We start from the raw sequence: 12313 nt of genomic DNA on the forward strand, positions 1-12313 counted from the left end.
TGATCAATTTTAATATGAGGTAACTAACACGAAAAATGGAACCCAAATACTCCGTACACAGTTATGAATAGATATTTTACTGCGTGATAAATATGGTCAAATTTTTCAAGATCAGACGAGCGGACGTTCTCAGTGACAGGTGCTACGCTGGATTCAAGGAGAACCAATATGTCGCCTGGAACTCTAGGTTCATCAACATTCGTTCACATGAACAATCGGTTCTAGCCTAACTCCGGCCATCATCTCGAGAAACCACATATGACAATTAGTGCATAAAATGTGTTAGGTAACCAGGTTTTTTGAAAAAAAATAAATTAAAAAAATCCAGGACGGGTCGGGTACGGGTCGGGTACCGGCAATTTCGGGGTATTTTTCTTTCGGGTACGGGTCGGGTACGGGTAGTTGGAAAAAAAAAATTTCGGGGTCGGGTCGGGTACGGGTATTTTAAACAAACCCGACTTCGGGTTCGGGTCGGGTACGGGTAACAAATTTCCCATACCCGACCATCTCTAGTGCGTAGGTGTTGATTAAACTGTAGTTGAAGAATTTGCCCTTAATCCTCAACACGCATATACGGTCATCTACGGGCCTCCACCGGATGACTCTTGTTTTCTGATTTCCCAGCACTACGAAACCGACACCTGCTTTGCCGCCACTGTAGTAGACGCTGCTTTGCCGCCACTGTAGTAGATGTGGTACTTGAAAGAAGTGCGTGCAATAGGGTCTACTGCACGGAATTCCCTTTCTTCGGAATTTGGCCACCGAACCTCCTGAATCGCTGCGATTTCGACTCCCTGCCGCTGTAGTTCTCGAGCAAGCAAGCCAGCCCGCGCCGGTTCATTGAGAGATCGGACGTTCCAAGTACCCAATTTCCAATCGTTTACCTTAATCTTTTTCCCTGTTCGTAGCCTGGGTCGTTGCCGATTGATCCGTTCCGTATTTCTAAATTCGTTGTTCGTGGTTGAAGAAAGGTTTCGGTATGCTACCTTACCAGGGTCGCGATACCTACATCCTGCTGATGGGGCTGCCATCTTAGGTGTAGCTGGCGAGGATACAGCATTCCATATTTCAGCCGCCCGTTCCGGGTCAGACGCTGTTGTACGCCGCCCCCATGGGGATACAGCCGCGTACGACCCCCTTACCAGTCAGCATACGACCATAGTTTCCACCGGGGGTTGGTTACCCGATCTCCGCTACGGTTACTCGTATTCCGGTCGGCACCACGTGGAGGTTGGGACAGAAGTTGCTGGGCAGAGGTGAATGGCCACATTAGAGTCTCAAGTTACACGTGTCCAGCCATTTGCCAACACCGAGGATATCGTAGACAATAAGGAATCTACGCTGACTTTAATGCGGACAGGCTCGCATTCGGTGAGGCGTGCGTGAAAGGGAAACAATGCTATGGACCATTTAACGGCACACGTCCGAAATCAACAATCTCTTGGAAAGAATCCATTCGAACGTATGCGGACCTAACGGGCTTACTAACTGGGATAGCTCGAAGTACTTCGTTTCCGTTATCGACGACCATGTTTGATCGATGCCGTGAATATGAGGCCATGGTAACGGCACAGTTTGACACGAAGGAGACGGGATAAGTCCCAAAGACAGACCCCCGGTAATTTTTAAAATTTCTTCACCAGTTTCAGTGTCAATTCAGGTGACCCATAGGATGCTCCTCAATGCTACGGCAACATCGCAAGGCGTCCAGATCGGATTTAATGGCTAGAAGTTGAAAGCGATTGACAGCAAATTGCAGTCCATGAAGGCAAACGACGTTTGGAAGATAACGTCCTGTCCAAGTGAGTATTTCGCGTGAAGAAAGACGAAGATGGCCAGGCCGTGAAATACCAGTAGCCTGCAACGTTACGGTTCGGACGCTCCTGTCGCGAAGCTATGAACCGTTAGGATGGTGTTAGCAATCGGCGTTCACCACCAATTCATTTTCCACCAGATGCACTGCTTATCCCATCATCAGTTTGAAGAAAAAGCTCTCAACCGTGTTTTGCATGAGTGATTGTAGAGAGGTCCGCCACATTCCGGGAATGAGAATACTGCACGATCGGAAAGCTAGAACTCTTCAAAAGTAGGCGCAAGTGGCAAAAGTCGTCGTAAGCAACGCTGCTAATACGGCAACAAAAACAGTCTTTAACTGCAACGAGAAGGATCACCAACTTAAGAACCCTACAGTGTCATGGTGCAGCAAGAAACTAACTACAGTCGCTATGTGAATCTGAGTATGTGCATTGGTTGCTCTGGGTGCTGCCACTGTAGATAGGGCTTCCGTTGGAATCCTTGAGGACATGTATGTCGAAGATCCGGAAGTACCAGTCACTAAATTTGAAGACAATAGAGAAATGGCTAGAAATTTGGTGACGAACTCAAGTGGATGCCGTTGAAACCAGAGATCAATTAGCTGACATCTTCACGCAGCCATTGGACTCTAGTCCATTCCAAGATTGACAGTTGAGTTTTGGACTGCAGGAAGGATACTAAAAGCTTGAGCAATCACTGGAATCCCATCACAGTACATAGCCCAACTCTGTTAGACAATAAAACCACACACTAGTTTAGAACGCTGTGTTCATCAATTAAGAAACTTGTTTATGCCGTATCGAACGTTCAAATTAATCAGACCAAATATAAGAATGATTTTTTATATTTCGTACCAATGTATAAAATCCTCAGTTTGCTCCGAGAGCAAAAAAAAAATAAGTGAAGTGATCAATTGAAAATGTAACAAACGCCGTCTAAAATATTATCAACTTTATTGGATTCTAAACTGAATACAAAAACGTAAAAATTAGCGGATTGCTTGACAGTGAAATTGCCATTACAATGAGTTTGTATTAGTTATTCATATACTATAAATTTTATATATGCATATATTTTCACATATACCTATCGCATCTCTGCGCCTATCATGCAAACACATACGAACGGAATCTCTGTTATATCTCTGGCTTACAATGCACAAAGCTGTTACAAAAAACGCTAGCCTTAACTTTACGAACGTAAAACTAGAAGGAAAATATGTTATTCGCTGCGAGACAAACAGGTATTGTAAACATGTTACGTTTGAAATATTTTTAAACCTATCGGCTAAAATTGATGTTTGACCGCAAAAAAAAAACACATCACATATCCTACTAAACAGAAAAGAACTAAACTCACGAACCGATTCAAACAGAAAAAAAAAACTAGAAAATACAGATTTTGGAAGCAGGTGTGTTATACACCAACAACTTATATGTCAAACATACTTTACTTAGAACGCCCTACTCTCTACGTCAACGTGACACAGTTCTCCTGCAGATACTTTAGTGCACACCGTTTCCGGTGGATCTTCAGTCCGGCAAACAGTTTAAAGGCAGCCGGACAAAGATCACACTTGAATGGTCGCTCGTTTGAGTGCAGCTTGCGGTGTGTGATCAGATTCGACGGATGAACGAACGCGCTGGAGCACATGTCGCACTTATGGCGCCGTTCGCCAGTGTGCGTGCGGATGTGAATCAGCAGATAGTCCTTCCGCTTGAACCGCTTATGGCACTCGGTACACTTGTAAGGCCGATCGGCCGATGGCACGAACGCAACTGCTTCGTTGTTCTGGAAGTGGGTCAATACGTGCTTCTCCAGTTTGAAGGCACACTGAAAACTGAGGGCGCATATTTCACACTTTCGTTCGGTTGCTGTAGTCGCTCCTGCCTCGGTTGTTGAACCTGCAGGTGACTCTTGCGATTCTGCTTGTGACTGATTGCCATCGTTGCTGCTGCTGTCCGGTGATGGGGGCTTTTCGTCTAGTGCCTGCAGCTGCTGCTCGGACATGAAGGTCTCGTAAGGGTGATGCTTGCGCATATGCGATACCAGATTTAGCTCGCATTTGAATGTTTTAAAGCAAACCTTGCAGCTTCGGGCTTGCGTTATGTCCTCGTCCGCTTTGTGAGTCTCGATGTGCACCTTGAGCAGTTCTTCGGTGCGGAAACATTTGTCGCACTTGCTGCACTTATGCTCCGGCAGGGGCGCGTTGGCCAGCTCTCCGACATCCTCGTCGATCGATGGATGACGAACTTTCTTCGTTGCCGGTGATTCCGGTTGTACAACAACGGGCAATGTGCGGGTCCGCTTCTTGCCCGCGCTGGCAGCAGTCGATGAACTTTCGTCTGATTTCTTTTCCGACGTTTTGGCCAACGCCTTGGTACCGTTGTGAAGCTTCATGTGTACACGCAGCTCGTACAAGTATTTGAAAATTTTCATGCAATAATCACAACGGAAGAGAATGACAGGTGGCGTCTCCTGTTGGTGGGGAGGGAAGATAAGGATTAACTAAACTGAACACATTCAACACATGCTACTTGAACAACTCACCTCTTCCGGTTCGGCTGGAAGCATCGAACTCAGTTGGATCCGTCCATCGGGATCTGGATCCAGGGTATCGTCCTCTAACGGTTCTTGTTTGATTTCAATGTCATCAACATCGGGCAATTCTTCCTTGATTTGCACTTCAAGTGAAACTCCAGATTCTTCCGAAGTCTTTGCCACTGGCGGAGGGCCCTCAGCTGGAGTCAACGGAACAGGAGCCCGTATCAGTGGAGGTGGTGCTGGTGAGACTTCGGGTGTGTCTTCCTGATCCGCAATACCGGCAGCCAGCATGCTATCTTCGGCGTCCATTTCGATTTTCAAAAAGTCTCCAGCGAGTAATGCATCGTCAGCCGTCTTGGCAAGGTCTTCCGGGCGAATGTCGCTATGTTTTATGACGACGTGTGCCGCCAGTGCTTCGTAGGTTTCGCATGCTTCGACACATAGCCGACATTCGTAGATCTGCAGTTTTCGATGCGCCCGCAGGTGGTACTTCAGCGTCGACGGAGATATAAATGTTTTGAAACAAACGGCACATCTGAGCAGGCTTTCACCGGTGTGGGCACGAAGATGTATTTTCCAGTTGGAACGATCGTTGAATTTCTTGCCACAATATTCGCAGGTGTACAAGTTTTGCTCGGTGTGCAGATTCATGTGCCGCTTCAAAGTGTACGTATTACGGAAAGGTCGTGAGCAAATGACGCACTCCAGTCGGCCATCGGCGCCAACAGTCGCTGGGACACTCTGTTTATCAGTTTCCCTGTGGCCATTTGCTATTGCTAAAATTTCGTCAATGCTTTGCTTTGTAGTGTCAACAGCCGGCAGCGGGGATACTGCGGCCGATGCCGTTGCTGGGGACGAAGAAGACGATGCCAAACTTGATATCGGTTTCACGCTAATAGTTGGCGTTCTGATTGGTGTTACGGTTGGGGTTTGTGCTACAGATGACCTGTTGGGGGTTTGCTCTGTATCGTCACCGGCAGCATCAACAGTTGCCTTAACGCTATCGGTCGAGGTAACATCGGTGCTTTCAGGCAACTGCGTGGCAGAGCTTGAACGTTCACTGCCCACAGAATCTTCAACCGTTGCGGCAGCAGTTTTATCCGGTTGCTGGCTAAATTCACCTTGGCTGAGAGTGGTTTCATCGGACGATCCATATAACTGCAATTGCAGATCTTTGATATCACTAGAGTCGATCAACTCGAGTGAGTCTGCCGGTTGCTCTTCGGGTTTGGTTGCAGTTACTTCTTTCTCTGTGGCCACTTCGTCACCATCGATAAGCTTCCGCAGCGTGGCATCAGTTTCGATACACATGCGGCGAAATGTTCGGTATTCAATCATTTTATGGTCGCACATTGCACAAATTGCATCTGGATAGGTAGCTTTTAGCGTGATCTGAAAGAGACGGAGCAAATTAGAAATTAGGTTGTTTGAGTCAATCAGTAGATCGACAGTTTAAAAAAGTTAGTTTTTTTTATCAAACAAACTCGGCAAATTGTAAGATTTACAGAATTATGATTTCACAGTTTTTCAGTAATTGTTTGAATATTTTATTTGATTTTTTTTTATTTTTTCATAAAAAATTGCACTGAAACAGTTTGAGTTCAAAAATTAAAATGCATTTTTCTCAAACATATTCGAAAAAGTTACAATATAATTACAGTACAAACAAAATAGTTACAAAAGTTATAAAAATCAGTCAAAATTTCCTTTTTTCGTTTACTTAAACTACAAAACACTAGAGGACGTTAGCCAACTTTTAGACGAGGTCACGAGTAGACCCTCTATTGAACCTTAATTGTAATTATTGTAATAGTTGAAAAAGATTACTCACCTTCACGGTAGTACATTCATAAACTTGTTGCACCAGTGTGTCGTCCGGTTCATGTTCGAGTATTTTGACCAGTTTTTCGTCTTTGCTTAGACACAGGCGACAGAACTTTTTTGGATGACTGAAAGAACAGCAAAGTGTAAACATTATCATCGGTTGCATAAGGAAACCAGTTTTATTTCAGTAACAGTGGATGAACGAAAAAGAAGCTAAATCAAATCATACGATCGATCCTGCGCTTACTCAATCAATAGCATCGCTTTCCAACTCAGACAACAATAAAAAAAACATCCCAATCGCGAACATTCCATCTAGTTTTCATTGAACGCGCAGCAGCAGCAACCCATTGTTCTGCACATCGCCTACCGTCGCGTTGCATCCTCCCACCCTCGCGCGCCCATTATCGACCACTCGAAGACACCCCGGCGAGAACAATAGATAACACTGTCTTGCTTCAACCAGTCTACAGACGAGGTCTCGCTCACTCCTTCATCGTCGAACCGGTCAGCGCAATACGAACCAATATACATTGCGAACGTGTTCGCGTTTTAGTAGACCAAACGAGGAGGCAAACGCCTGTGCGAGCGCAGCAAACCAATCGAATACAGCTTGAACAGAAGAACCCTCCGGCCTGCCTGCTTGCCTGCCTACGTTACGTTGTGCTCACAGAAAAACAAACACAAGCACGCACACAATCGAAACGATGAACAGTGGGAACAATCTGAAGAGAGACGGTCAACCAGTTTCACAAAATGATCTTTAGCATCTTTTTTTGTTTCAAAAGTTTCTAACAGTGTGTTAAAATTTCTGTGTTTAAATTAATTTAAATAAAACTAAGCCGCTTTTGTAGCAAAATCAATCAAATATCATATGAGACAATTGTTCTTTTTATAAACAGTGAATTCGACGAGTCACAATAATTTTAACAACTGTTTTAACAGACACCAAAGGGCACAAGTAAACTTCTGCGAAAACTTTATGCTGCAAAAATTGACCATTTTGTTTCAGATTGGTCCCACTATGCGGTGACGGTTTAGCAGGCAGACCAGAGTGAACAAAAGAAAAGCAGCATTGGTAGAAGAAAAAAAAGTTAAAACAACAACGGTCACGACTGCCATTGCGCCGCGGTTCGCTGTGAGCTGCTGCGAATACAAGCGATGCCCAAAAATGTTCAAGCGCAAATAGCCAATGTGAGAAGGGTGATGGGGTAAGAGCATCAATGAGCAGAAACAATATTACCATTGTCGGCCTCATCACTTCCTGATACCGAAACATATCTACTGTACAATGATGACAGCAAGAACAGGTTATTTATCAATACGCCGATATGATACATACTGATAACTAATACTTGCGAGAATGTTATAGGAAAACAACAGCAAACTCGATAGTTAGCCGCTCACGTTACACGCAGTATCAACAGTACAATAGTCAGCCCCACTGTACCCCGCCGGAGCACAAGCACAATATCAATAACAATAAGAAGCAAACTCGAGCCGCCTTTGTGCAGCGCAGCAGAGTCTTTTGTGATGTATGTATCTTCTCTTCTCATTCAAGTTCTTACTGTGACCCTCTGCCTCTTTTCCTATCTTCAATAACACTCTGTCGCTGATGAATTCATACACAATAAAAAACCAATACCAATGCCAGAAGCTATTTTCCTACAGGGCAGGGTTTTGCCAGTGTGTTGTTCTATTGGTGGTGGCTTTCTGCTGCGAAGCAGGGCAAACTCATCGCTAGCTGGATTGGTTCTGTGTGGTGGTGCTTAGCTAACACTTCTCGCAGACCAACCAGGCCACATTGTGGTAATGCGTAAAGCCGAAAAAAAATGGAAACTACAATTACCTCCATCATCCATCGAGCAAACAACCAGGGGCTCTAGCAATCATCAGAATAGATAAAAAAAACCTCTCCGCTGGATTTTCAACAACGAGCAGATGAAAGATGAGATGATACTCACATCGCCAGATTCCTTTGCAGCTCCGATTGTTCCATGCTTCTTGCTTGCCAAATGTCGTCGTCCAAAATTGTGAACAAATTGCTTGCTGTTTACTCTGTTTCATAAAAACTTCACTTGCCAGCCGCGGACACAATCATTATTTACATTTTGAAACTTACTGCAACTATTTAGATTGGGTTACATTCACAATTAAAACTCAATTTTTCTAAAATTCTGACGGCTGGCACTGCTGCTGCTGCTAACTTCTGGTACGAAACGACTTTTGAATGGAAATGGACTCATCTCTTGTGCACAGGTTTGCAGTGTGTTGGTATTGGTTTCGTTCAATGTATTTGACAACTGACTTCAGAATGAAGCGTTTGTGTTCGTTCCAATGATTGTTCAGTCCCTACACACCACAATTCAACTCGTTCAAAAATATCGAAATAGGGTTGGCTTCACGAAAGTGGTATTCAACAAACTTTTAGCAGAAACCTATTTATTTATCATTATTATTGGCCCTACTGTTCTACCGCAAGTAAAATGCTATAAGGCTATTTTTTTAAACGGCTGGTTGTTCGTTTCTTTTTAAATTTGCGTGAGGTGGATACACTTAAGAAATTTCGCCGAATCTCGGCATCGTTTGTGCCGAGATTCGGACAGCCGAGTGCTCGGTAACCATCTCGGCTAAATTTCTTTTACCGAGAATCTCGGAAAACCAATATTTGACAGATGTCATTTTATGCCGAAAATCGCGGTACGCATTTGACCGCACTCTCGGTAAATTCAGCCGTTAGGCGGCAACCAGTCTAACGACTTTTCGGTTATGTAAGCTGAATGCTCGGCACAGTAAAGAGCCGTTTTTTTTTTCAGTGGAATCCAATCGCAAAGAATAATTTCGCTTAAAATTCGATAGTTTTCTTTCAAAACTATAGGCTCGATGAGTTTTGATAAATAATAAAATTTATTCATATCGAGTTTTGAATGTTTGTCTTTATCTTGGTCGCATGTGGGGCATTGACCCAAGCAGCACCTGCAACATATTTTGAAATGATACTAGTTAATATTTGTTTTTTTTTAAGCCTTTATTAACGTTTCAAGAAACTTTTTCGGTTGCTTTAATGGAATTTAAAAGAATTGAGCAACATTGCGTTTTTTATGTGTATCCATCTCGTGATTCAACACTCAAAGTTGCTTAGTAGTTTCCTGCAATCTACTTCCAACTGCATAATTCATGACGCTTTTGAATAACGATAATGTCACATGATATTGCGTATTGTTGTTTCACAGATGTTTCCTTTCAAGGAATGCAACCTTGTGATGAAAATGTATAGCAACATCGTGTTGAACAATGTATTTGCTAAAAATGCCACACAGTAAACAGACATATTTAATATAAATTAATGATACATGGTTATTGTTGGAAATATGGTTCGGTATCTTATATTTTGCATTTGAAACACTGCATGTTCATCGAGCATGGTTTTTTGAACGATTTTTGTTTATAGTTTGAACTTTACACTTATGAACTTGGTTTATAAATTGGCGAGCTTGAATCATAAAATTTAGTTTAAAACGCTTCATAAGATGCGCGTGAATAATTACGAAGTAAAAACATTTTCTGCACGGTAAATTTTCAATCGCAAGTAAAATTGCATAACTATCAGGAAAAATTCCAATAAATTTGAATGATTCAGATTTTCTATAATATGCGTAGTCAGATGAATCTTCGCGACACAACTACCGAAGAGCAATGAGAGTAAAGGTAAACAAAATTATATTTTGGTTCTCCTCTCTTTTTCTCCTATGCTGCAGCCGTAATCGATGCTGATGATGATTTTACATAGCATTGTTAGTTGCATATAGGCTTCACCTCTTGCGCTTTTTCGGTTACATACAAGTTGAATAAAAGTAACAAGTAATAAAAGCATACAAGTAATAAAAGTAAAAAGATGCGAATAAATACAATCTGTGAATGCTACATTGGGAGTTGCATTTGCTGCATTGCATCAATGTGTGCTGCTTGGGTGAGCAAAACATTTAGTCTAACGCTTATCCTTGAAACAAATATAATGATATTGCATTTACACTATTTCAAACCCCACCTTTTTAGACTTCCAGCCGCACTTCTCACGAATCTGTACTACATTTTTTCGGTTAACATATTGTAAACACATGTAGTTCGCACAAATTTCAACCATACTTTAATCTGCTTCCAGTTTGCTCGCCCGTAACACGCATAAATTTGCACTAAGAAAAATAGCGGCAACTTGTTCATTAGAACGACAGCTGTATTGCCGAAATACGGCAACGATTAAAACTCGTGCCGAGATCCCAGTAATGTTTTTGCTGATCTCGGCATCAGTTTAACGGTAAATTCGAAAAAAAAGGGACGAGACTCGTCAAGCTTTGTTTATTTGGCGAAGTATCGGCAAAACGATTTGACGACTTTCGGCAACCGGCGTTTTTATGCTGAAATATCGGTTGAATCCAAAGTTGCCGAATGAACTCGGATGTTTTTTTAGCCGAGCATAAGATCCAGTTTTAAGTGTGTAAGCCAATTCATGACTGTTGAAGTTACAATCCGAATACTGAGCACAGTTCTCTTTGTGTTGAACCGCAAATGACGGTCATTTACAAAAAATAGTGTCATTTATCAGAAAAATAACTACACTCGTTCATGCGCAACAAAAGAAAAATCAGGTCTATGAAACGACGCCATCTTTTCATGACCCAAAAATAACATGTGACATTATGGGACAACGGTGGGTTCGAACTGAAACCGTAGTCCAAAATATGTCGAACACAAACCCAGCGCGCCTCTAAGGAGCTGTCGTCAGCGCCGCTGTCAGCTGTCAGATAAAGATGTATGAAAAGTGGTGATGAAATGCTTTTTCGTATACACATATGTTGAGATGTTAGCCCTTGAAACGTGACGCGATGCCATAGGGTTGGGAAAAACAAGCAAATGCCGAATATATAGAAAAATTAAACACTCATTAAAAAAATCTTTTTTTTTCTGCATAATTTAATTATTCCTATACCTTAAAAAAGTAATCAAAAATGGAAAGGTGTAGTTCAAAACCTTCAATTTCGCTGGGTCAATTTTTTATAGTTTCAATCGAAGTGAAATTTTCGTTATGTTCAAACGTTAAATACGGCTTAAAAAAGATATTTATGTACTACGAAGCTGTCATTACAACGATTTTTAGCTACCAGAAACCACCCCTCGGTAAATTTATTCACTAGACAGGTTTGATGCCACGCATCTTCAGTCCGAAAGTCAAGGTAGCCGTAAGTATATAATATTTTAGTTTTGTCGTCAAAGTACTGTTGCTTTTTTAATAGCTGCGGGATATTGTAGCCCATGAACTATTGTGAATGCAGAGAAAAAACGGAAGTGACGAGTCGCTCGTCTGACAAGGATTATCCAGCGAATTTCGTAGTATTTTAATATAATGTAGTTTTTGATTCAACATAAAATGTCCCGAAATATGCGACTGTAATATTTTCTAATAGTTTTGATTGTTTTCTATCGCAAAACTATGTCAATTTAATCAAAGAACATTAAAACTGCATTGTACCTCATACATAAGACATACGTAACACTCAGGAAGAAATCTTCCAAAAAAGTTGGTACAAAATGAACTACTCGAATGGTACCACGCTCTGAATAAAATCACTGTTTGAGTTGTTTTTGAAGGCAGTGTAGCTGCGCAGCCCTGCATTTGTCTCGTTCCTACTCGAAACATGCTGCATTGATCTTGTAAATAACTTTTTGACAGTTCCTTATGGGATTTTCTCTGGAGGTCGATAAAGCCGAGAAAAAGAAAATTCATTATGTTCATTATTTATCGAGCAGTTGGACAGGGTGTACCAGAAAAAAACGCCAGTGTTACGTATGTCTTATGTATGCGATTGTACTGTGCGAGAAATAATCATACAAAGTGACATCGCTAGAAATCTTCGCGTCGCTGGAGTCACCAGCGAATTGCAGAGTAGTGCTGCAGCGACAATATCTCATTGTAAGATTGAGTCAACATAATTTTGCTTCCTTATTAGATATCTCGGTTCGTTCGCATTCAATTATTATGTAATTGATGTAATTGAATTACAAAAATGCAAACAGAAACAAATACTACAAGGTATACAGCCCTAGGGTTGTATGAAATGGTGACGTGGGACTA

The 12313-nt window shown here is 42.1% G+C and overlaps 1 protein-coding gene across 2 annotated transcripts; it reads right to left on the reverse strand.

Annotated features, from left to right (window-relative positions):
• Window positions 1–2751: 2751 nt before the first annotated feature.
• LOC129721299 (zinc finger protein 628-like) lies at window positions 2752–8429 on the reverse strand. 2 transcript variants are annotated; one of them, XM_055673725.1, is made up of 4 exons: window positions 8148–8429; window positions 6191–6308; window positions 4366–5751; window positions 2752–4293 (listed from the first exon to the last, which is right to left on the reverse strand). In XM_055673725.1, the coding sequence occupies exons 1-4, from the start codon at window positions 8180–8182 to the stop codon at window positions 3286–3288; spliced, it is 2547 nt and encodes an 848-aa protein (XP_055529700.1). In that variant the 5' UTR covers window positions 8183–8429; the 3' UTR covers window positions 2752–3285. The 2 variants fall into 2 exon arrangements, with proteins under 2 accessions (XP_055529700.1, XP_055529699.1); XM_055673724.1 differs by lacking the exon at window positions 8148–8429 and adding an exon at window positions 6431–6799.
• Window positions 8430–12313: the final 3884 nt, after the last annotated feature.

The sequence above is a fragment of the Wyeomyia smithii genome, chromosome 2, assembly GCF_029784165.1.
Source record: "Wyeomyia smithii strain HCP4-BCI-WySm-NY-G18 chromosome 2, ASM2978416v1, whole genome shotgun sequence".
NCBI classification, from domain to species: Eukaryota; Metazoa; Arthropoda; class Insecta; order Diptera; family Culicidae; genus Wyeomyia; species Wyeomyia smithii.